The sequence below is a fragment of the Gorilla gorilla genome, chromosome 20 (assembly GCF_029281585.2).
Source record: "Gorilla gorilla gorilla isolate KB3781 chromosome 20, NHGRI_mGorGor1-v2.1_pri, whole genome shotgun sequence".
In the NCBI taxonomy this organism is placed as follows: domain Eukaryota; kingdom Metazoa; phylum Chordata; class Mammalia; order Primates; family Hominidae; genus Gorilla; species Gorilla gorilla.
This window is the reverse complement of record NC_073244.2, coordinates 18881634-18905696: the sequence shown is the minus strand read 5'-3', so window position 1 is coordinate 18905696 and position 24063 is coordinate 18881634. Positions and strand designations below refer to the sequence as shown.

At 48.9% G+C, this 24063-nt stretch overlaps 1 protein-coding gene across 2 annotated transcripts in view; it reads right to left on the bottom strand.

Moving 5' to 3' along the window:
• MAST1 (microtubule associated serine/threonine kinase 1) overlaps nucleotides 1-24063 on the bottom strand; it is a 41030-nt gene that overhangs the window by 9355 nt on the left and 7612 nt on the right. For both annotated transcript variants that reach the window (XM_019015502.4, XM_031004383.3), the window contains 12 exons: nucleotides 21993-22071; nucleotides 18159-18319; nucleotides 17922-17997; nucleotides 17552-17761; nucleotides 13556-13657; nucleotides 13344-13476; nucleotides 13196-13263; nucleotides 7154-7233; nucleotides 6856-7064; nucleotides 626-764; nucleotides 395-527; nucleotides 92-257 (listed from right to left, as the gene is read on the bottom strand). In XM_019015502.4, the coding sequence (XP_018871047.1) occupies nucleotides 92-257; nucleotides 395-527; nucleotides 626-764; nucleotides 6856-7064; nucleotides 7154-7233; nucleotides 13196-13263; nucleotides 13344-13476; nucleotides 13556-13657; nucleotides 17552-17761; nucleotides 17922-17997; nucleotides 18159-18319; nucleotides 21993-22071 (1556 nt within the window). The remainder of the gene's footprint in view (nucleotides 1-91; nucleotides 258-394; nucleotides 528-625; nucleotides 765-6855; nucleotides 7065-7153; nucleotides 7234-13195; nucleotides 13264-13343; nucleotides 13477-13555; nucleotides 13658-17551; nucleotides 17762-17921; nucleotides 17998-18158; nucleotides 18320-21992; nucleotides 22072-24063) is intronic.

Here is a 24063-nt window from a genome sequence, read left to right as displayed (position 1 = left end):
GGGGGTCGCTTTTGAAGTCCCTGGAACCCTGAGCCTGTCCATCTCTCCGTGCACACCACACCCTGCCCCTGTACACTGCAAAGCCACGTACCACTGATGACCTGTCCAAATAGCTCCTCTGGTGTGTCTCCGAAGAAGGGCACACAGCCCACCAGGAACTCGTAGAGGATGATCCCCATAGCCCACCAGTCCACTGGCTTGCCGTAGCCTTGACGCAGGATGACCTCGGGCGCGATGTACTCTGGGGTCCCACACACCTGGGGGCAGGCTGTCAGCCCACGCCCCAGCCAGAGGAGGGCCCTCAAGGGAGAGCTGTGCCCCCCACCAGGCCCTGGGTTCCCGAGGTCCTGCAGGGTCACTCCACCCGCAGCGACCCCCATGCCCGCACACACACCTGTTTGTCCAGGAACTCTCGGGCGTCCTTCTCGATGTGGCCTTCATATAAGTTGGTGGTGAGGCTCATGAGCCCCATCTTGGAGAGGCCAAAATCTGTGAGCTTGATGTGACCCATGGAGGTGATAAGGAGGCTGTAGGCACAGGTGGGGATCTCAGGGATGAGGCCCGTCCATTCTGCCTCCTGGCCTCCCGAAGGGCAGAGGGAGTGATGGGAAAGATCAAAGCTCACTTGTCAGGCTTGAGGTCGCGGTGCACGATGCCATAGTTGTGCAAATACTCCAGGGCTAGCACCGTTTCGGCAAAGTACATGCGGGCCATCTCTACGGGCAGCGCTCCAATATTCTTCAGCAGGGTGGCACAGTCGCCGCCTGCAGGCCAGGAAATGGGCCCGCGTAAAGAGGGAGGCATTCTTCTCTCTGGACATGCACCATAGCACCAACTTCTCATGTTATGTTGTACCCATTTTACAGATAAGGGAAACTGAGGCTCTGAGAGGGGCCTCCCTCCCTCCAGGTCCTCTACTGGGTTCTTGTCCTCTTAGCCATCCTCCAAAGTTGGTGTCATCAGCTCATCTTATACACAAAGGGATGGAGACTCAAAGAAAGGATGGGTCATGCAGGCAGTTGTTGGTAGAGGTGAGGTTTAGTTGGGGAACAAAGGCTACCCACTTATCAACTGCATCTGGAAACACAGCCCTCTATCTCCTGGTGTCTGAACCTTGGAGCTGGAAGCCTTAGATGCAGATTCTTGGCCTTCACTAGATTTTCTTTTTTTTTTTTTGAGACAGGGTCTTACTCCATTGCCCAGTCTAGAGTGCGGTGGCAAGATCACAGCTCACTGCATCCTCAACCTCCCAGCTCAAGCAATCCTCCTGCTTCAGCCTCCTGAGTAGCTGGGACTACAGATGTGAGCCACCATGCCCAGCTGATTTTTAAAAAATTGTTCAAGGCTGGGCATGGTAGCTCATGCCTGAAATCCCAGCACTTTGGGAGGCCAAGGCGGGTGGATCACTTGAGGTCAGGAGTTCGAGACCAGCCTGGTCAACATGGTGAAACCCCATCTCTGAAAAAAGAATACTAAAGTTAGCCTGGCTTGTTGGCAGACGGCTGTAATCCCAGCTACTCGGGAGGCTAAGGCAGGAGAATGGCTTGAACCTGGGAGGCAGAGGTTGCAGAGATCCAAGATCGCGCCACTGCAGTCTAGCCTGGGTGACAGAGCAAGACTCCGTCTCAAAAAAAAAAAAAAAGGTTTTTGTAGAAACGAGTTTCATTGTGTTGCCCAAGCTGGTCTCCAACTCTTGGGTTCAAAGGATCCTCCTGCCTCAGCTTCCCAAAGTGTTGGCCACTGCACCTGCCCCTCTGCCAGATTTACTGTAAATGACATTGGTATTTCAGTTTCTCAATATCTATTTCCTTTTTATCCTACAAAGGCTAGATTTCCTTCCAGGTGCAGCAACCGGGTCAGTATGTAACCCAAGTTGCTCCAGTGAGTTAGCCCTTGGAATTTTCACTCTTTTCCTGTAAGAATTGCTAAGCTCATAGAATGTAAGCTGAGATCTGCTAGATGGCAACCTTGCTACATGAGGGCTTGTCTAGAAGGAAGCCCACATGTGGGAGTACAGAGCCAAGAGATGGAGAGGTTCCTGATGGAATGGTTTGAGCACCTAGATCCAGCCATTCCTGAAGGTAATATTGGTTTTTCAATCACCAATGACCAAGAAAGCTAATGATTTCTTTCTTTTTTCTGTTCTCTTTTCTGCGAGATTTTGCTGGTTTCAGAAACTCTCTGAGGGTGGGGCCCAGGAATCTGCATTTGAGCACATCTATTGTGCACACAGACCCACCAGAGAGATACTGATTCGGCCCCCTTCTCTCCTCCTCCTCTGCAACGACCCTGGACTAGAGCAGTCATCTACCTCCTAGTCTCCTGATTCTGCTCTCTCCACAAGAGCCAAATGGATTATCTTTTCTTAATTTTTTTCTTTTTCTCTTTTTTTTTTTTTTTTTTTTTTGAGTCAGAGTCTGGCTGTGTCACCCAGGCTAGAGTGCAGTGGCTCCATCTCGGCTCACTGCAACCTCTGCCCACTCACCGCCCCCGGGTTCAAGAGATTCTTGTTCCTCAGCCTCCCGAGTAGCTGGGATGATAGACGTGCACCGCCACTCCTGGCTAATTTTTGTAATTTTAGTAGAAACAGGGTTTCATTGGCCGGGCACAGTGGCTCACGCCTGTAATCCCAACACTTTGGGAAGCCAAGGCAGGCACATCACCTGAGGTTGGGAGTTCGAGACCAGCCTGGCTGACATGGAGAAACCCCATCTCTACTGAAAATACAAAATTAGCCAGGCGTGGTGATGCATACCTATAATTCCAGCTACTCAAGAAGCTGAGGCAGGAGAATAGCTTGAACCCGGGAGGAGGAGGTTGCGGTGAGCCAAGATCACGCCATTGCACTCCAGCCTGGGCAACGAGTTTAGCCAGAGCGAAACTCTGTCTCAAAAAAAAAAAAAGGAAAAGAAAAAAACAACAACAGGGTTTCACCATGCTGGGTAGGTTGATCTTGGACTCTTGACCACAAGTGTTCTGCCTGCCTCGGTCTCCCACTGTAAGTGCTGGGATTACAGTCGTAAGCTACTATAATGGGCCTCCAAATGGATTTTCTTAAAACATAAATCTGATCATATCAAATCTACTTAAAACCCTCCATTAGCTGGACATGGTGGTGCCTGCCTGTAGTTTCAGCTACTTGGGAGGCTGAGGTGGGAGGATTGCTTGAGCCCAGGAGTTCAAGGCTGCAGTAAGCTGTGATCACACCACTGCACTCCAGCCTGGACAATGCACTAAAAATAAAACAAAACAAGGCTGGGCACAGTGGTTCACGCCTGTAATCCCCACACTTCGGGAGGCCGAGACTGATGGATCATTTAAGGCTAGGAATTCGAGACCAGCCTGGCCAACATGGTGAAAATCCATCTCTACTAAAAGTACAAAAATTTGCCAGATGTGGTGGCACACGCCTGTAATCCTAGCTACTCGGGAGACTGAGGCAGGAGAATCACTTGAACCTTGGAGACGGAGGTTGCAGTAATCCGAGATCACCCCACTGCACTCTAGCCTGGGTGACAGCGTGAGTGAGACTCCATCTCAAAAAAAAAAAAAAAAAAGGCAGGCACGGTTGCTCACGCCTGTAATCCCAGCACTTTGGGAGGCCGAGGCAGACAGATCATGAGGTCTGGAGTTTGAGACCAGCCTTACCAACATGATGAAACCCCATCTCTACTAAAAATACAAAAATTAGGTGGGCGTGGTGGCGGGCACCTGTAATCCCAGCTACTCAGGAGGCTGAGGCAGGAGAATCGCTTGAACCCGGGAGGCGGAGGTTGCAGTGAGCCGAGGATGCGCCACTGCACTCCAGCCTGGGCAATAGAACAAGACTCCATCTCAAAAAGAAAAAGAAAAAAAAAAAGAAAGAGAGAAAAAGAAAAACAAAAAAAACAACAATGCTCCAGTGACCTTCTGTTGCATTCAGAATGAAATCCAATGCGATTCCAGTCTCTGGAATGCCCTCCTCATCAGCGCCCCTTCATCCTCATCTCCCCTCCCTTGCTCACTTGCCTTCGGCTCCGTGGGCCTGCTTGCCACTCCTCCAAATCCAAATTGTCACCTAAGAGACTTTGTACTAGCAGGTCACTTATTCCATCATAATCCAGGCCTCTGAGAAGCTCCCTGCCTGCCTCCCCATCACCTCCTCCAGCCTCATGGACCTCATGTCCTCACTATGAAATGCCCTGGCTGGGCATGGTGGCTCATGCCTGTAATCCCAGCACTTTGGGAGGCCAAGGTGGGCTGATCACCTGAGGTCAGGAGTTCAAGACCAGCCTGGCCAACCTGGTGAAACCCCTGTCTCTACTAAAAATACAAAAATCAGCTGGGCATGGTGGAGGCGCGCCTTTAGTCCCAGCTACTCAGGAGGCTGAGGCATGAGAATCCTTGAGCCTAGGAGATGGAGGTTGCTGTGCACCAAGATTGCGTCACGGCACTCCAGCCTGGGTGAAAGAGCGAGACTCCATAAATAAATAAATAAATAAATAAATAAATAAATAAATAAATAAAATGTCCTTATCTCTTTGGCTTGCTCTGCTTGTTTATTGTCTGTCTATACAGACCAGAATGGAATCTCCATGGCGGGGAGATGTCTGTGCCTGGGCCTCCTCTGTGTCACTGGCACCTAGCACAGCATGTGACACGAGGGAGCTGATGAGGAGGTGTTCGTTGAGTGACTGGATGGTTGACTGGAAGGCTTGGAGGAGGCACAGCTGAGGCCCCAGGGATCATGTATGTGTCATAATAGCCACAGCATGTGTGGTTTTGGACAATAGATGGATTAACATTTGGGTGAATACATGCACGGATGGATTAAAAACAATATATGGGCCGCGAGCTACGGCTCATGCCTGTAATCCCAGCACTTTGGAAGGCTGAGGTGGGAGGATCACCTGAGGTCAGGAGTTCGAGACCAGCCTGGCCAACATGGTGAAAACCCTATTTCTACTAAAAATACAAAAAATTAGCCAGGCGCGGTGGCACACACCTGTAATCCCAGCTACTCGGGAGGCTCAGACAGGAGAATCGCTTGAACCTGGAAGGTGGAGGTTACAGTGAGCAGAGATAGTGCCACTGCATTCGAGCCTGGTGACAGAGCAAGACTCTGTCTCAAAAAAAAAAAAAAAAGAAAGAAAGAAAAAAAAAGGAAAAATAGGTGTATAAGCCAGGTGTGGTGGTTCACGCCTGTAATCACAGCACTTTGGGAGGCCGAGGTGGGCGGATCATGAGGTCAAGAGATCGAGACCATCCTGGCCAACACGGTGAAACCCCGTCTCTACTAAAAATACAAAAAAAATTAGTCGGGCATGGTGGCGGGCACCTGTAATCCCAGCTACTCAGGAGGCTGAGGCAGGAGAATGGTGTGAACCTAGGAGGTGGAGCTTGCAGTGAGCCGAGATTGCGCCACTGCACTCCAGCCTGGGAGACAGAGCAAGACACCGTCCCAAAAAAAAAAAAGAAAAATAGGTGTATAATGGTAAACAGACATACGGATGGATAAACAGATGGACAACCACAAAGACAAATTGCGGGATGTGAGGGATGGATGGAAAGGTGGATTAATAAACAGGTATATGGGATGGGCTCGGTGGCTCGTGCCTGTAATCCCAGGACTTTGGAAGGCTGAGGCAGGACGGTTGCTTGAGCCCAGGAGTTGGAGACTAACTTGGGCAATACAGGGAGACTGCATAAAAAACAAAACAAACGAACAAAAAAAAACCAAAAAACAAAAAACTTTTTTTTTTTTTTTTTTTTTTTTTTTTTGCGGGACAGGGTCTTGCTCAGTTGCCAGGGCTGGAGTGCAATGGCATGATCTCAGCCTAGCCTGGAGTGCAGCGGCACGATCTCGGCTTACTGCAACCTCTGCTTCCTGTGTTTAAACAATCCTCCCACTTCAGCCACCCGAGTAGGTGGGATTATAGGAGTATGCCATCTGGCTAATTTTTGTATTTTTAGTAGAGTCAGGGTTTCACCATGTTGGCCAGGCTGGTCTTGAACCCCTGAGCTTGTGATCTCCCCACCGTGGCCTCCCAAAAATTAGCCGAGTGTGGTGGTCCGCACCTATAATCCCAGGTATTTGGGAGGCTGAGGTGGGAGGATTGCTTGAGCCCAGGCATTTGAGGCTGCAGTGAGCTGTGATCGCACCACTACATTCCAGCCTGAGCAACAGAGTGAGATCCTGTCTCAAAAATAAATAAATAAAATAAAATAGGCCTGGCACAGTGGCTCATGCCTGTAATCCCAGCACTTTGGGAGGCCCAGGCAGGCAGATCACTTAAGGTCAGGAGTTCAAAACTAGCCTGGCAAACATGGCGAAACCCTGTCTCTGCTAAAAATAGAAAAATTACCCATGTATGGTGGCACAGGCCCCTAATCCCAGCTACTCGGGAGGCTGAGGCATAAGAATCGCTTGAGCCTGGGAGGCGGAGGTTGCAGTGAACCGAGATCGCACCACTGCACTGCAGCCTGGGTGACAGAGCAAGACTCTGTCTCAAAAAATAAATAAATGAATAAATAAATAAATAAATAAATAAATAAATAAATAAAAATAAACAGGTTCATGGATGTATGGATGGAAAAATAGATGGATTAGCACATCAGTAGATAGAAGGATAGATGGATAGATAATGGGTCAGACTGAATGTTTTTATGCTGAATGAAATGAAAAACAAACCAATAGATGACTGAATAAATATATAGGTAGAATGGATGGACAAATCAATGACTGAAGAAATAAATAGATGGATAAACATACAGGCCGATTAATCAATATGGTGACTGCGGCTCAGGCAGGCCACCCCGCAGCCCTGACCAGTGAGCACGGCCCCATCTTCCCTGCAGCCCCGCAGGCAGCCACACCTTCCACATATTCCATGACCATGCAGAGATGGCGCCGAGTCTCAAAGGAGCAGAACATGCCGACCACAAACGGGTTCTCGGCGAAGGTGAGGATATCGCGCTCCACGAAGGCCTGCTGGATCTGGTTGCGGAGGATCAAGTTCTGCTTGTTGATCTTTTTCATGGCAAAGCGCTGCCGCGTGTCCCGGTGCCGCACCAGGTAGACAGCGCTGCAGGGGGAGAGAGCGAGGACCGGCCGTCACCTCCGAGACACCCGGCCTCCGCCACCCTCCCCCCGCCAGAGCCCCGGGTGGCTCACCCGTAGGCACCGTTGCTTATGAGCTTGATTGTATCGAAGTCATTCTCCCCCGGCGGTTTCTTGGCCTTGCTGCTGCGGCCCTTCAGGAAAAAGATGGAGATCACACCACCATCATCATCATGAGAGCCGGATGCTTTTAATTTCATTTTACACATGGGGAAACTGAGGCACAGAAAGAATGAGAGAGTCCTTCATCCAAGTGCCATAATGAAAGAGAAAGTTAGGACTTGAACCCAAGACTGACTCTGAAGACATATTCCCATCTTCTTCCACTAGAAAAGATAGCAGGAAACCAACAAAATAGTCATCCTAATATATAAATATATGAAGAGTTCCCAAAAATCAATAACAAAAGTCTAACAATTGAAGAGAAAAATGTGGGTGAGGTAAGTAAATTACAGTTAGAGCTTTTTTTTTTTTTTTTTTTTTTTTTTTTGAGATAGGTTCTCACTCTGATGTTCAGGCTGGAGTGTAGTGGTGCTCACTGCAGCCTCCACCTCTAGGGCTCAAGTGATTCTCCTGCCTCAGCCTCCCAGGTAGCTGGGACTACAGGCACATGCCACCATGCCAGGCTAATTTTAGTATTTTGGTTTTGCCATCTTGCCCAGGCCACTCTTGAACTCCTAGGCTGAAGCAATCTGCCTGCCTTGGCCTCCCAAAGAGTAGGGACTACAGGCATGAGCCACTGTACCCAGCCAGAGTTACAGCTCTTAAAGATACTAAAAGATTCAGGCCTGGCACGGTGGCTCACGCCTGTAATCCCAGCACTTTGGGAGGCCAAGGTGGGCGGATCATGCGGTCAGGAGATCGAGACCATCCTGGCTAACACTGTGAAACCCCATCTCTACTGAAAATACGAAACAATTAGCCAGGCATGGTGGCGGGCACATGTAGTCCCAGCTACTTGGGAGGCTGAGGCAGGAGAATGGCGTGAACCCGGGAGGCAGAGCTTGCAGTGAGCAGAGATCATGCCACTGCACTTCAGCCTGGGTGACAGAGCAAGACTCTGTCTCAAAAAAAAAAAAAGATTCTTGGCCAGGTGCAATGGCTTACGTTTGTAACCCCAGCACTTTGGGAGGCCAAGGCGGGCGGATCACCTGGGAGGCTGAGGCTGGTGGATCACCTGAGGTCAGGAGCTCGAGACAAGCCTGGCCAACGTGGAGAAACCCCATCTATACTAAAAATACAAAATCAGCTGGGCATGATGGCACACGCCTGTAATCCCAGCTACTCAGGAGGCTGAGGCAGGAGAATCGCTTGAACCTAGGAGGCAGAGGTTGTGGTGAGCCGAGATCGCGGCATTGCACTCCAGCCTGGGCAACAAGAGCAAAACTCCATCTCAAAAAAAAAAAATTCTCAATCTCACTTACAATAACAGAAAGGCAAATTATAACTACCACAAAATACCATTTTTCACCTAGCAGATTGGGAGAAAAAACTCCGAAACCTGATATCCTCTATTGGCAAATATGTAGGTGAACATATATGCTTTGCTGTTGGGAGTGTAAATTACTGTTTGATACAGATCAGAATTACAAATACATGTTCCCTTTGACTCAGCAATTTTACTTTTGAATTTATGCTACAGATATACTTGCGCGTGTGAAAAATGGTATATCTACTATCTTGCTCATTGTGAGATTGGAAATAATAATCCATACGTTAAATTAGCCAAACACATGTGGGGTAGTTATATAAAGAAACATTGTGCCACTGTTAGAAATAATGAGAAAACTCTTTGTCTATGGATTTAGAAAGTCCTCTGTTTTATTAAGTGTAAAAATGCAATAGGCAATATGTATTGTATGTTTATGTGCAAAAAAATGTGGCAAAGGCCGGGTGTGGTGGCTCACACCTGCAATCCCAGCACTTTGGGAGGCCAAGGCAAGTGGATCACCTGAAGGTCAGGAGTTCGAGACCAGCCTGGCCAACATGGTGAAACCCTGTCTCTATTAAAAATACAAAAACTTAGCCAGGCGTGGTGGTGGTTGCCTATAAAGCTGCTTGGAAGGCTGAAGCAGGAGAACCACTTGAACCCAGGAAGCAGAGGTTGCAGTGAGCCGAGATCACACTGTTGCACTCCAGCCTGGGCAACAAGAGTGGAACTTTGTCTAAAAAAAAAAAAAAAAGTGGCAAAATAAAACTATGTAATCATACTTCAGGGCTATAGGGCAATGGGGAAAAAAGGTAGGAGTAAGATTTTTTTTCACTGTATATCTTTCTTGAAAATTATTTTGATTTTTCTTAGGGACAAAGAGATTTATTACATAGATATTACATAAAAAGATCTATGATATATAAAAATATTGAACTTATATGCTCCAAAGAATGTAGCCTAAAAATATCTGACATAAAAATTGACAGAATTGGGCAGAGTGTAAGAGGTATCTTATGCTGTATTTTTCCTTTATTGTTTGCAATACTTCGCACACTATTGTATGGAACTCTTACCTATAATCAAATAAAAACCAAAATGGCAAAAAAAAAAAAAAAATTGACAGAATTACAAGGAGAATTTGCTTAAAATAAGGTTTCACATTTCTCTCAGAAACTATTAGATTAATCAGGCAAGATAAATGAATAGGGAGATGGAAGATTTGAATCACTCAATTAACAAGTTTGATTAAAAGGAATAACAGAATCCTACAAACAATGAGAGATAAATACCTTTTTTTAGAGTTTTAGATTTTGAGTGATGTCATTCCATTACCTATTCAAAAAATTAAACAAATGGCATATATTGTGAGATTCCTTTTAAATATATACATAAAGGAAAGGTATGTGTATATATCTGTGTGACTGTATAGACACAATTTGAAATAAAGATTACAAACTTAAGCGTCTTCAGGGGCCAGTAGACCAGGGTGGAGGCCATGGATGACGAAGGGGCAGGTACCCAATATCACAGGACCACCCCCACTCAGCTGGTTCCACCACAGTATTATTAGAACTTCTTCTTCTTCTATTTGTTTTTAAGTAGAGACAGGGTCTTGCTATGTTGTCCAGACTGGTTTCAAACTCCTGGGCTCAAGCAATCCTGCCCCCTTGGCTTCCCAAAGTGCTGGGACTACAGGCATGAGCCACTACACCCAGCCCTAGAACTTCTGATTTTTCAAGAGAAGGCCCAAACCCAGATTTTGAAGCAAAAATCTTTCAATTTTTATATTTTGCTTCTTTTATTTATCTATTTTTATTTTTTTCAAGATGGAGTCTCACTCTCTCACCCAGGCTGGAGTGCAGTGATTTGATATCGGCTCACTGCAATCTTTGTCTCCCTGGTTCCAGCAGTTCTCCTGCCTCAGCCTCCCAAGTAGCTGGGACTATGGGTGGGCACCACCACACCTGGCTAATTTTATGTATTTTTTTAGTAGAGACAGGGTTTCACCATGTTGGCCAGGCTGGTCTCGACTTCCTGACCTCAAGTGATCCACCCGCCGCAGTCTCTCAAAGTGCTGGGATTACAGCCGTGAGCCATCATGTCCAGCCCAAATTTTTGAAAAACACTAGGCAGTTCAGAGAAAACACATGTGTGGCCATTGGGGTAGGACTCTCCACTAGACATCTGGAACATCTGCCAAAGTGTGGCTGGCCTGGGAATAGAATTGGCAATTTTCCCCATGCTGAGCTGCCATTAACACATACAGCCAGTTAGCTTGCTCGAAAGCCCATGCAGAATTCCTCTATAAGTTAAACATAGAGCTACCATATGACCAAGAAATTCCACCTCTAGACGTATATCCTAAATAACTCAAAACAGTTGTCCAGCCAAATATTTGTACACCCACATTCATAAGAGCACTATTTACAACAGATGAAAGATGGACAACCCAGTGTTCACCAGTGGATGAAGGCATCTACCATTCAATGGAATATTACTTGGCTATAAAAAGGAATGAAGCAGTGACACAAGCTACAACAACATGGATAAACCTCAGAAACGTTATGTTAAGTGAAATAAGCCAGTCATAAGAGGCCACAGAGCATATGATCCCATTTATAGGAAATATCCAGAAAAAGGCCGGGCATGTGGCTCACGCCTGTAATCGCAGCACTTTGGGAGGCCAAGGCAGGCAGATCACCTGAGGTCAGGAGTTCGAGACCAGCCTGACCAACATGGTGAAACCCTGTCTTTACTAAAAATACAAAATTAGCCAGGTGTGGTGGCGCATGCCTGTAATCCCAGCTACTCAGGAGGCTGAGGCAGGAGAATTGCTTGAACCTGGGAGGCGGAGGTTGCAGTGAGCCGAGATCATGCCATTGCACTCCAGCCTGGGCAACAAGAGTGAAATTCTGTCTCAAAAAAAAAAAAAAAAAAGAAATATCCAGAAAAAGCAATTCCACAGAGAGAGAAAATAGATCAGTGGTTGCCAGGGACTGCAGGGAGGGAGGAATGAGGAGGGAGTGTGTGATGGGTGTGAGGTTTCCCTTTGGGGTGATAAAAAAGTTCTGCAACTACATAGATCTAATGGCTATACAGCATTGTGAATTACTAAATGCTGCTGAATTGTTTATTTATTACTATTAGTCTTTATTATTATTATTATTATTTTGAGACAGAGTCTCACTCTGTTGCCCAGGCTGGAGTGCAGTGGTGGGATCTCGGCTCACACCAACCTCCACCTCCCGGGTTCAAGCAATTCTCCTGCCTCAGCCTTCTGAGTAGCTGGGATTACAGGCATGTGCCACCACGCCCAACTAATTTTTTTGTATTTTTAGTGGAGACGGGGTTTCACCATGTTGGCCAGGCTGGTTTCGAATTCCTGACCTCAAGTGATCCACCCATCTTGGCCTCCCAAAGTACTAGGATTACAGGCATAAGCCATTGCACCTGGCCTATTCTTTATTATTTTTAATTTCATTTTTCAAGACAGGGTCTCACTCTGTTGCCCAGGCTGGAGTGCAGTGGTGTGATCATGGCTTACTGAAGCCTTGACTTCCTGGGCTCATACGATCCTCCCACCTCAGCCTCCCGAGTAGCTGGGACTACAGGGGTGCACCACCACGCCCAGCTGATTTTTTATGCTGCCCAGGCTGGTCTCAAATGCCTTAGCACAAACAATCCTCCTGCCTCGGCCTCCCAAAGTGCTGGGATTACAGGCCTAAGCCACTGCACCCGGCCCCGAATTGTTCATTTTAAAATGGTTAAAAAGGCCGGGTGCGGTGGCTCATGCCTGTAATCCCAGCACTTTGGGAGGCCGAGGTTGGCGGATCAACTGAGATTGGGAGTTTGCAACCAGCCTGACCAACATGGAGAAATTTTAGTCTCTACTAAAAATACAAAATTAGCCGGGTGTGGTGTTACATGCCTGTAATCCCAGCTACTCGGGAGGCTGAGGCAGGAGCATTGCTTGAACCCAGGAGGTGGAGGTTGTGGTGAGCTGAGATAGTGCCATTGCACTCCAGCCTGGGCAACAAGAGCAAACCTCCATCTCAAAAAAATAAATAAATAAATAAATAAATAAATAAATAAAAATAAAATAAAATGGTTAAAAAGGTAAATTAAATTTTATGTTTCATGGATTTTAACATGACAAAGAGGTCACAGGGGAAGAGCAATTATTTTATTTTATTTTATTTTATTTTATTTTTTGAGACAGTTTCGCTCTTGTTGCCCAGGCTGGAGTGCAGTGGTGTGATCTCAGTTCACAGCAATATCTGCCTCCTGGGTTCAAGTGATTCTCCTGCCTCAGCCTCACAAGTAGCTGGGATTAGAGGCATGTGCCACCAGGCTTGGCTAATTTTTGTATTTTTTTTTTTTTTTAGTAGAGACGGGGTTTCTCCATGTTGGTTAGTCTGGTCTCGAACTCCCGACCTCAGGTGATCTGCCCGCCTTGGCCTCCCAAAGTGCTGGGATTACAGGCATGAGCCAGCATGCCAGGCTCTGGAAGAGCTATTATTAATCCCATTTTATGGATGGGAAAACTGAGGCTCAGAGTGTAGGACCAAGAGATCCACAAAGCCTGAGGGCGAAGAAGCCGGAGATGAGCCCCGCCCTGCCCTCCCAGGAACCAGGGTACTGACCGCTTAGCCACCCAGCCTTACCTCAGAGAGATCGTCTTGCTCAGGGGTGTTGGAGCCACCACTGTCCTGTTCCTCCAGGTGCACCACATCTAGGGAGGGACTGAGAGTGAGCACGAGCTGGGTTCTGGGCCTGCTCACCCCCAGTAGCCCTGCGCCCACCAGCCGGCACCTGGAAAGGGGTCACGGGTGAGGCCCAGCTGGCGGATGATGTAGCGGGGGATGTCCGTCTTGACAAGGTGGCCCTCCTTGGCGTGTCCCTCGGCCGCCTCCAGCAGGTGGTAGAACTCCTCGGGGTTGAATTCCTGAGGCAGGGCAGGAGTGGGCTCACCACAGGCTCCCAGGGTCTACCAACCCACCCCTACCCATGCCCAGCCCCCTCACCAGGCACTCCAGCAGCCTCGCAGGGCGTGAGATGATAATAAGCAACTTCTTCACCAGCTGAGTAACGAAGGCCACCTCCAAGCTCTCAGAGCGTTCATAGGCCTGTGGCAGGGGACACAGAGACACAGGGCTCATAGGCACTCTGCCTCAGCCCGGCCCCTCTCTCAGCGCCTCAGAGTACATACTGCTGCTACTGTCCCACCTTACAGGTGAGGAGACTGAAGCCCAAGCCACACAGTAAAAATAATGAGGCTGGGCACGGTGGCTCATGCCTGTAATCCCAGCACTTTGGGAGGCTGAGGTGGGTGGATCACTTGAGGTCAAAAGTTTGAAACCAGCCTGGCCAACTTGGTGAAACCCCATCTCCACTAAAAACGCAAAATGAGCCAGGCGTGGTGGCAGGTGCCTGTAATCCCAGCTACTCGGGAGGCTGAAGCAGGAGAATCCCTTGAACCTGGGAGGCAGAAGTTGCAGTGAGCCAAGATCACACCACTGCACTCCAGCCTGGGTGACACAGCGAGACTCTGTCTCAAAACAAAAGCAATGACAAACAAGCAAACAACAAAACCATAGTGAGACCCTGTCTCTACAAATAATAAAATTAGCCAGGTGTGGTAGTGTGTGCCTGTAGTCCTAGCTACCTGGGAGGCTGAAGTGGGAGAATTACTTGAGCCCAGGGGGCTAAGGCTGCAGTGAGCTGATTATACCACTGCACTCCTGCCTGGGTGACAGAGACAGAACCTGTCTCAAAAAAAAAAAAAAAAAAGAAAAGAAAGAAAAAGAGGCCGGGCACAGTGGCTCACGCCTGTCATCCCAGCTTTTTGGGAGGCAGAGGAGGGTGAATTACTTGAGGTCAGGGGTTTGAGACCAGCCTGCCCAACATGGCAAAACCCCATCTCTACTGAAAGTACAAAAATTAGCTGGGTATAGTGCCACACACTTGTAATGCCAGCTACTTGGGAGGCTGAGGCAAGAGAATCGCTTGAACCAGGGAGGTGGAGGTTGCAGTGAGCCGAGATCACATCACTACACTCCAGCCTGGGTAGCAGAGTGAGACTGTCTCAAAAAAAAAAAGAAAAGAAAAGAAAAGAAAAAACTAATATCTTATTGCAATACTGGAAAAGCCTAAAATTAATGCCAAAAATCTATCATAAGCCAAAATATCAAAATTTAAGCCAGATATGGTGGTACATGCCTATAATCCCAGCTACTCAGGAGGCTGAGGCAGGAGGATTGCTTGAGCCCAGGAGTTCAAGACCACCCTGGGCAACATAGAGAGTCCTCCATCTCAAATGAAAAAGAAAAAGAAAAAGAAAATTAAATAAAGACAGAATCCAACAGGCTATGCCTAGCCATATTGTAACTTGAGCCAAAAAAAAGTGTGCACCAACCTATATGTGTTTTAATGTGTCTTTGAAAATGTCTAATGGTTTCAATGAAAATAGTATTATTCATGAGTTTGCTTTCATTAAAACCAGGACAGTAAAATTATAACACATTCTGGCTTGGTTATAAATAAAATATGTAAACTTAAAATAATGTTGGGTTTTCATTTATTTACTTTTCAAGTTTTTCAAAAATTAATGTAATGTTCTGGGGGAAGAAATAATCACTTGCTTTACCCTGGTCCCGATCTCAGCCCTAATACCTATTGGGTCTTTGTTTGTTTGACTTGTTTTACTGTAGAGACAGGGTCTCGCTATGTTACCCAGGCTGGTCTACAACTCCTGGGCTCCAGAAAGCCTCATGTCTCAGCTCCCCAAAGTGCTGGGATTACAGGGGTGAGCTTCTAACGCCTATTGTTCATCTTCTGTCTCTTCCTGCTATTAATAGAATGTCAGCTCTCCAAAGACAAGAATTTTTGTTTTATTTCCAGTTGATTTCCCAGCTTTTAGGCTAGTGCCAGGCCCATAGTAGGTGCTTAATAAATATTGGTTGGGGCCAGGCATGGTGGCTCACACCTGTAATCCCAGCACTTTGGGAGGCAGAGGCAGGTGGATCACCTAAGGTCAAGAGTTAGAGACCAGCCTGGCCAACATGGTGAAACCCTGCCTCGACTAAAAATACAAAAATTAGCCAGGCATGGTGGTGGGTGCCTGTGATCCCAGCTACTCGGGAGGCTGAGGCAGGAGAATGGCTTGAACCTGGGAGGTGGAGGTTGCAGTGAGCCAAGATTACACCACTGCACTCCAGCCCAGTGGGATAGAGTGAGACTCTGTCTCCAAAAAAAATAAATTAAATAAATAAATAAATAAATAAATAAATATTGGTGGAATTAATGAATGATCAAGTGATCCTCCTGCCTCAGCCTCTCAAGTAGCTGGGACAACAGGTGTGTGCCACTACACCTAGCTAATTATTTTTATTTTTATTTTTATTTTTTTTTGAGACAGAATCTCACTCTGTTGCCCAGGCTGGAGTGCAGTGGCGCTACCTCGGCTCACTGCAACCACTGCCTCCCAGATTCAAGCGATTCTCCTGCTTCAGCCTCCTGAGTAGCTGGGATTACAGGCACGTGCCACCAAGCCCGGCTAACTTTTTTGTATTTTTAGTAAAGACAGAGTTTCACCTTATTGGCCAGGCTGGTTTCAAACTCCTGACCTCGTGATCTGCTCACCTCAGCCTCCCAAAGTGCTGGGATTAAAGGCGTGAGCAACCTCGCCTGGCTTAAATTTTTTTTATTGTTTTAGAGATGTGGTCCTGCTATGTTGCCCAAGCTGGTCTCAAGCTCCTGACCTCAAGCAATCCTCCCATCTCAGCCTCCTAAGTAGCTAGCTGGGACTACAGGTGCATGCCACTGCAAAGGGACATTCAAGCATCAATTTACCCAGCATTTATTGAGTACCTACTGTGTGCTGGGTATTGTTCCAAACAGCAGGGACACAGCAGTGGACAGAACAGACAACTCCACCCTCCAACCCTCACCAACTATGGGGCTGACATTGGAGAAGGATAGACATGAAATAAAAAAAGCAAAAATACACAGTATGATGGATGGTGCTGAGTGTCAAGGAGAAACTAAGGAGAAAGTGGGTGATAAATGTGAGTAGAGTTTAATATTTTATTTCATTTCATTTATTTATTTATTTTTGAGACAGAGTTTCACTCTTGTTGCTCGGACTGGAGTGCAATGGTGTGATCTCGGCTCACCGCAACCTCCGACTCCCAGGTTCAAGCGTTTCTCCCGCCTCTGCCTCCCAAGTAGTTGGGATTACAGGCGCCCACCACCACGCCCAGCTAATTTTTGTATTTTTAGTAGAGACGGGGTTTCGCCATGTTGGCCAGGCTGGTCTCGAACTCCTGACCTCAGGTGATCCACTTGCCTCAGCCTCCCAGAGTGCTGGGATTACAGGCCTGAGCCACCGCACCCGGCTAAGTTTAATATTTTATTTTATTTTATTTACTATTATTATTTTTTGAGACGGAGTCTCGCTCTGTCACCCAGGCTGGAGTACAGCGGTGCAATCTCGGCTCACTGCAAGCTCCGCCTCCCGGGTTTACGCCATTCTCCTGCCTCAGCCTCCCGAGTAGCTGGGACTACAGGCGTCCGCCACCACGCCCGGCTAATTTTTTTTTTTTTTTTTTTTTTTGTATTTTCAGTAGAGACGGGGTGTCACCGTGCTAGCCAGGATGGTCTCGATCTCTTGACCTCATGATCCACCCCCCTCGGCCTCCCAAAGTGCTGGGATTACAGGCCTGAGCCACCGCGCCCGGCCGAGTTTAATATTTTAAATGACTGGGGACCGCCTAAGAAGCCACCTGAGAAGGTGACATTTGAGTAAAGACCTAAGGGAAATGAGCGAGGTGAAATTCCTGCCTCTTCAGTCGGTCAGACCTAGGGAAGGGACCACTTCCACCCCTGAGTCCTCAGCTCCACACCAGTGCCTGGAACGTGGTAGGAGCTCCCTGAATGTATGTGGGGTGAAGAAAGGGGTGCATTGGGCACAATTTGGCGGTGCTGAGCCTGAGATCAGCCCGGCCTCCGCGTGCACTCACGTCTTGAAGGAGCTTCTCCAGGTTCTCCTGCAATTCGTAGAAGTAGACCGTGGTGATGAGGCCGTCACGGGACTTGGTCAGGCAGTCCCGGGCCAGCTCGATGATCTGGTGGTGGATGAAGCTGAGCACGCCATCGGCCAGAGGCAGAACGCTGTCGGGTTCGTAGGCGCGGGTGAAGTCGCGCAGCTTCTCCTCCATCTGCGCAGTGGCCTGCGGGAGGGACGGAGGAGGGGCGCGGGGCTGTGCCCGAAGGCTGTGGCCGCCAGGAGCCTGCGCTGCGCACCGAGGCCGCCAGGGGGCGCGCGGGGATAAGGCGAGCGAGAGTGCAGGCCGCCTGGTCACCCCGCGACCGCCTCGGGTCCCACCTCACCTTCGGGAACCTCTCCTTGTAGACGTGATTCATCATCACGATCTCGTTGTCGTAGGAGGAGGGGGAGCGCCCGGGGCTGCGGGGAGAGAAGCCCATTTTGTCCAGTCCTCTACCTCCAAGCCCGCAGAGAGCCCCCGCCCCGAGATGTAACCCTTTTATTCGCGGGGACAGGGGTCTCTCTAAGCACAAGTTCTAAGACCACTAGCTTGGTACGAAGGAGAAGGGATGCCTGCCCACCTGAGGCTCCGTGAGCGGGGCCGCACGGCTGGGGAGCGACGGCCACCATCCTCGTCTGTGATGCTCTCGGTGCTCCCGAAGTGTTTGGAGAGGAAGTGGAGCTCGTCCACCGTGGGCTGGTAGGGCAGTTGGTGAAGGCGCTCCTGGGAGGAGCAGGAGGACTGGGGACAGGGGCAGGGCCGGGGTCAGAGCCACCATGGGCCCCCCAACAGCTCAGGACCCTGAGCTGGGACTCCCAAGGCCGATGGGGTCACTGGGCAAGGCCAGGATCAGGACCTGATTTACGATCCTTGGATCCTAGGATCTTGGCTGGGACTCTTGGCCACAGACAGGTGGACAGGGACAGACAGGGGTGGAGACAGTGAGTCTGTTAAAGCTTGGGTCAAGTCATGAGCCTCCTCTGTTCAGAACCCTCCGTGGCTCCCACCTTACTCAGGGTGAACACCCAAGTCCTTCCCCAGTTATACAAGGTCCTGCCTCATCCTGCCCTGGGTCCCTGCCATGGATTTTTCTCACTCTCCTGCTTACTTCCTCTGCTCCAGCTACAGTGGCCTTTTTTTTTTTTTTCTTTCTTTTTTTTTTTTTTTGAGATGGAGTTTCGTTCTTGTTGCCTAGTTTGGAGTGTGATCTCAGCTCACTGCAACCTCCGCCTCCCGTGTTCAAGCGATTCTCCTGACTCAGCCTCCTAAGTAGCTGGGATTACAGGTGCCTGTCACCCCGCCTGGCTAATTTTTTGTATTTTTAGTAGAGACAGTGTTTTACCATGTTGGCCAGGCTGGTCTTGAACTCCTGACCTCAGGTGATCCACCTGCCTCAGCCTCCCAAAGTGCTGAGATTACAGGCACAAGCCACCGCACCCAGCCTAGTGGCCTCCTTGATGGTCCTTGGACAAGCCAGGCAAGCTCCTTCCTCAGGGCCTTTGCATTAGCTATTCTTTCTGCTTGGAACACATCTACTATGGATCCCTCCTTCTCATCCTTCAAATTTTTGCTTCAATGTCACCCCTCGGGAAGACCTCCTCTGAATACACACCCATTATTCCCTATCCCTACTCTATCTTGTTTCCTCTTGCTTTATTATCATTATTATTTTAGAGAAGGGTCTCCACTGAATATGGTGACTCACACCTGTAATCTCAGCACTTTGGGAGGCGAAGGCGGGAGGATCACTTGAGCCCAGGAGTTTGAGACCAGCCTGGGCAACATAGTGAAACTGTGTCTCTCTTTATTAAAATTATTTAAAGTTAAAAAGAGAGAGAGACAGGGTCTCCTTGTGTCACCCAAGCTAGAGGGATGTAGTACAATCATGGCTCATGGAAGCCTTGAACTCCTGGGCTAAAGTAATCTTCCCCCCTCTGCCTTCTGTGTAGCTGGGACTACACCATGCTTGGCTAATTCTTTTTTGCAGAGACAGGGTCTCTCTATGTTGCCCAGGGTGGCTTCCACCTCCTGGCTTCAAGCAATACTCCCACTTTGGCCTCTCAAAGTTCTGGGACTGAGGGCAGGGCACGGTGGCTCACGCCTGTAATCCCAGCACTTTGGGAGGCTGAGGCGGGCAGAAAAACTGAGGTGAGGAGTTCTAGACCAGCCTGGCCAACAGGGTGAAACCCTGTCTCTACTAAAAATATAAAAAAATTAGCCAGGCATGGTGGTGGTCACCTGTAATCCCAGCTACTCGGGAGGCGGAGGCAGGAGAATTGCTTGAACCCAGGAGATGGAGGTCGCAGTGAGCCGGCACGGTGCCATTGCACTCCAGGCCTGGGCGACAGAGTGAGACTCCATCTCAAAAAAAAAAAAAAAAAAAAAAAAAATTGCTGGGTTACAGGCATGAGCCACTATGCCTGGCTCTCCTCTTGCTTTATTTTATTTTTTTATTTCGAGACAGGGTGTTTCTCTCTCCCCCAGGCTGGAGTGCGGTGGCTTGACCTCCACTCACTGCAACCCCCACCTCCTGGGCTCGAGCAATCTTTCCATCTCAGCCTCCTGAGTAGCTGGGACTTCAGGCACAAGCCATCATACCTGGCTAATTTTTTTTTTTTTTTTTGGTAGAAACAGGGTTTCATCATGTTGCTCAGGTTGGTCTCAAACTCCTGGGCTCAAGCAATCCTCCCGCCTCAACCTCCCGTAGTGTTGGGAATACAGGTGTGAGCCACCATGCCTGGTCATATAGCTGTCACCCAGGCTGGAGTGCAGTGGTGCAGTCTTGGCTCACTGCAACCTCCAGTTCTCAGGTTCAAGCAATTCTCCCTGCCTCAGCCTCCTGAGTAGCTGGGATTACAGGCATCCATGACCACATCTGGCTAATTTTTGTATTTTTACTAGAGACAGGGTTTCACCATGTTGGCCAGGCTGGTCTCGAACTCCCGACCTCAAATGATCCACCCGCTTTAGCCTCCCAAAATGCTAGGATTATAGGCATGAGCCACCGCGCCCGGCCAGAATGATATTTTTAAACATCACATTGCTCACTCCTCTGGTTAAAATTCCCCACCCCATCCATCTATTTTATTTTTTTAATTAGTGTGCATTATCTATAGCCTACATAATCACAATTTCAAATGGTTCAAACTGAAATTTTAGTACAATTTAATATAAAGAAATAAAACCATTCCATGGCTTCCCCACTGGATTTAGAATAAAATCTCCCTTGCTGCCCTGGCTGACAAGGTTCCAGCCTGATCAAGGTCACTCTATTCCTCCTCCGCATCCCAAAGTTTCAGCCCCACAAAGCTACTTTCAACTTTTCAAATGCTGCAAGTTCTGTGGCCTCTAGAGGTTTGCACATGCTCTTCCCCTTCCTGGAACACTCTTCTCCCTTCTCTTCCATCTGCCAAACTCCTGCTGGTCTGTTGTCTGGGTTTCAATGTCACCTCTTCCAGGAAGCCTTCCTTGACAACCCCCCAAGCTGAGTCACATGCCTCTCCCCTATCACCTCACCTTGTGCTACTTGCATCAAAGTTCTGACCATTGTATTTTGTGAATGCCTTCTTACTGGCTTGTCTTCCCCCATGAGGGCTGCGTGAATATTTACACTCTGGCCCAGCTTGCAGAACCCGCCTACCACATGACAGTCTCATGATAAATGTCTGCTGAACATCATGCCAATGGATGGATAAGGGAACTATGGGCATGGATAGAAAAGGGAGCAGATGAAGGGACTTTGGGTGTTCCAAGGGGTGAGCAAGTGGGCTCTGGGTGAAAGCTGTGGCCTGGCCCAGCCCAGCTGCTGATATCAGAGTAAATGGCTTCACTCACAGAGCCTTATGTCACCAGCTGTAAATGAGTGAGTCAGAAATGAGTAGGAAGGACCCTCCCGGAAATGTGTTGAGGGCAGAGCATAGGCCTCTGAGTGGGGCGGACCCGTAACTCCAATAGATGGACAAGTGAACACCTTTGAAGAATGGGGAAACCCAAACTGTCTTTTTTTGCTTTTTTCTTTTGAGACAGGGTCTCACTCTGTCATCCAGACTGGAATGCTGCGGTGCGATCTCAGCTCAACTGTAGCCTATACCTCCCAGACTCCAGCGATCCTCCCATCTCAGCCTCCCAAATAGTGGGGACCACAGGTGTGCACCACCACGCCCAGATAATTTTTAATTTTTTATAGGGACAAGGGTCTCCCTATGTTGCCCAGACTGGTCTCGAACTCCTAGGCTCAAGCAATCTTTCTGTCTTGGCCTCCCAAAGTACTGGGATTACAGGCGTGAGTCACTGAGCCTGGCCCTAAACTGTCATCAAGCCCAGCCTGGACTGCTGGCCTGGGTGTGGGTCTTCAGGCTGGAGGGCCCCCTGAATTCCTTACCCACCGGCCCACCCACCTACTTTCCACACTCACCGAGACGGTGGAACTGGGCGTGTTGGTGCCATAGCCAGATGAAGGGAGCGAGGCCAGAGACCACCGGCGTCCGTCCGCCCTGGAACCCAGCCAAGGTGCTCAGAGGCCACAAGGCCCCAGCGGTCCCCCAACTCCTCAGGGTGTGGGTGAAGCCACTGGCCAGGGCCAGGGTGGGGTTGGGGGAATATATCTGCACTCTAAGATTCCTCAAGGCCCTCAGAATCAAGGGGATAAAGAGGGACTCTTCCAGGCAGGCACCAGGAATTGGAGGGAGGATCCGTCTCCGCTCTCCTCCCCACGGTCCCCTCTCTTATCATTCAGAGTGGACACCGAGAACTGGAAAAGCCCCCACCCAATGAAGCCTTTCCAGAGAGATTCTAGAAATTTCCCCCAAGTGAACACTCCATGAGAAAGCTCTCAGAGGGAGACCCTTGGATCTTCTCAGAGAAAAAAAGACCCCTCCCACCCCCCAACAAGTTCTGACATAGAATCTTGTGTCCTTATGCTCTCGTGCACACAGACACAGTCACTGTTGCAGCCAAACCCATTAATGTTGGTGTGACTATCAGGTCGGCTCACATACTGGCAGTGCACACATTTACACTCCACACACACGAAGACACACACATGACTCAACACAGACACCCACACGTATTGACTGTCCCATCCATGGACCCAAATATCACACTCTCACACACTAATGCACAATCACACGTGCAAGACCAGACATGCACTCACCTATAGACACATGTGCTTACACTCAGTACTCACACTTGGACACACAGACTCACCCAAACATACTCCACACTTCCACATTCACACAGATGCACATTCCAGACACCCATGTTCACTACCACACATTGAAACTTGCACACAGCGACACACTCATTCACACTCGCACGCAGATGCACACACACAGGGACACACATCGGCGCGTGCTCATGTGAGTGCACAACACACATTAGCATGTGCATGTGTAAGCGTGTGGCTGTGAGACAGTAAACTGGACAGGCGCGGTGGCTCACGCCTGTAATCCTAGCATTTTGGGAGGCCGAGGCGGGTGGATCACCTGAGGTCAGAAGTTCGAGACCAGCCTGACCAACCTGGTGAAACCCCATCTCTACTAAAAATACAAAAATTAGCCGGGCGTGGTGGCGGGCGCCTGTAATCCCAGCTACTTGGGAAGCTGAGGTAGGAGAATCGCTTGAACCCAGAAGGCAGAAATTGCAGTGAGCCGAGATCCCGCCATTGCACTCCAGCCTGGGCAACAGAGCGAGACTCTGTCTCAAGAAAAGAAAAAAAGAGAGAGAGAGACAGTAAACACTGTGACTCTGTGTTTACTATCTCACAGCCACACACTCACACACGCTTACACCCACACACAGATTGCACGCTCACCTGGAGACATACCTGACTTGCTCCTCTCACATATTCACAGACGCTTACAATCCTACAGACACACGTTCACACGTTCACATTTGCAGACTCGTGCCATTGCATAGGCACGTAATCCCTCACACAGCGACAATCACACACACACACCAGCACACAGATTGCACAGTTACAAGGACACACACACACCCCATTTATTGGACTCCTCCCTTCCTCCTTCCTCCCAGCAGTCCCCTCGCTCAGTCCTCCCCGCTTGCGGATAAACATGTGAGACCCAATCCCAGAGCCTTGCCCTGGCTCTCTATTGCCCTCAGCTAAATTCCATGGTCAATAGGCGGTTCCCCCACTTTCCCAAGGGAGCTGTCTGTCTTCACAGTCTCCTTTGACTCTCACAACACAGCCTTCATCAGCCTTTGCACTGATCCCCATTCTCTGGCCTGCCTGCCCTATTCGACTCAGAGGGTAGGGACAGGACGTCATTGACCCCATACGCCCAGCTCCTAAGAACATAGCAGGTGTTTAGACACCATTTTTAGAATGAATAGAGCTCAAAGAAAAAGAGACAGGCCCAAACTCCCAGAAAAGTTTCTCCAGAAAACATCAGAGAAACCTCTCTGCCTCCCCCAGTTTCACCAAAGGCCCACAGAAAAATCATTTAAGGACACCCCAGAAACCCTAA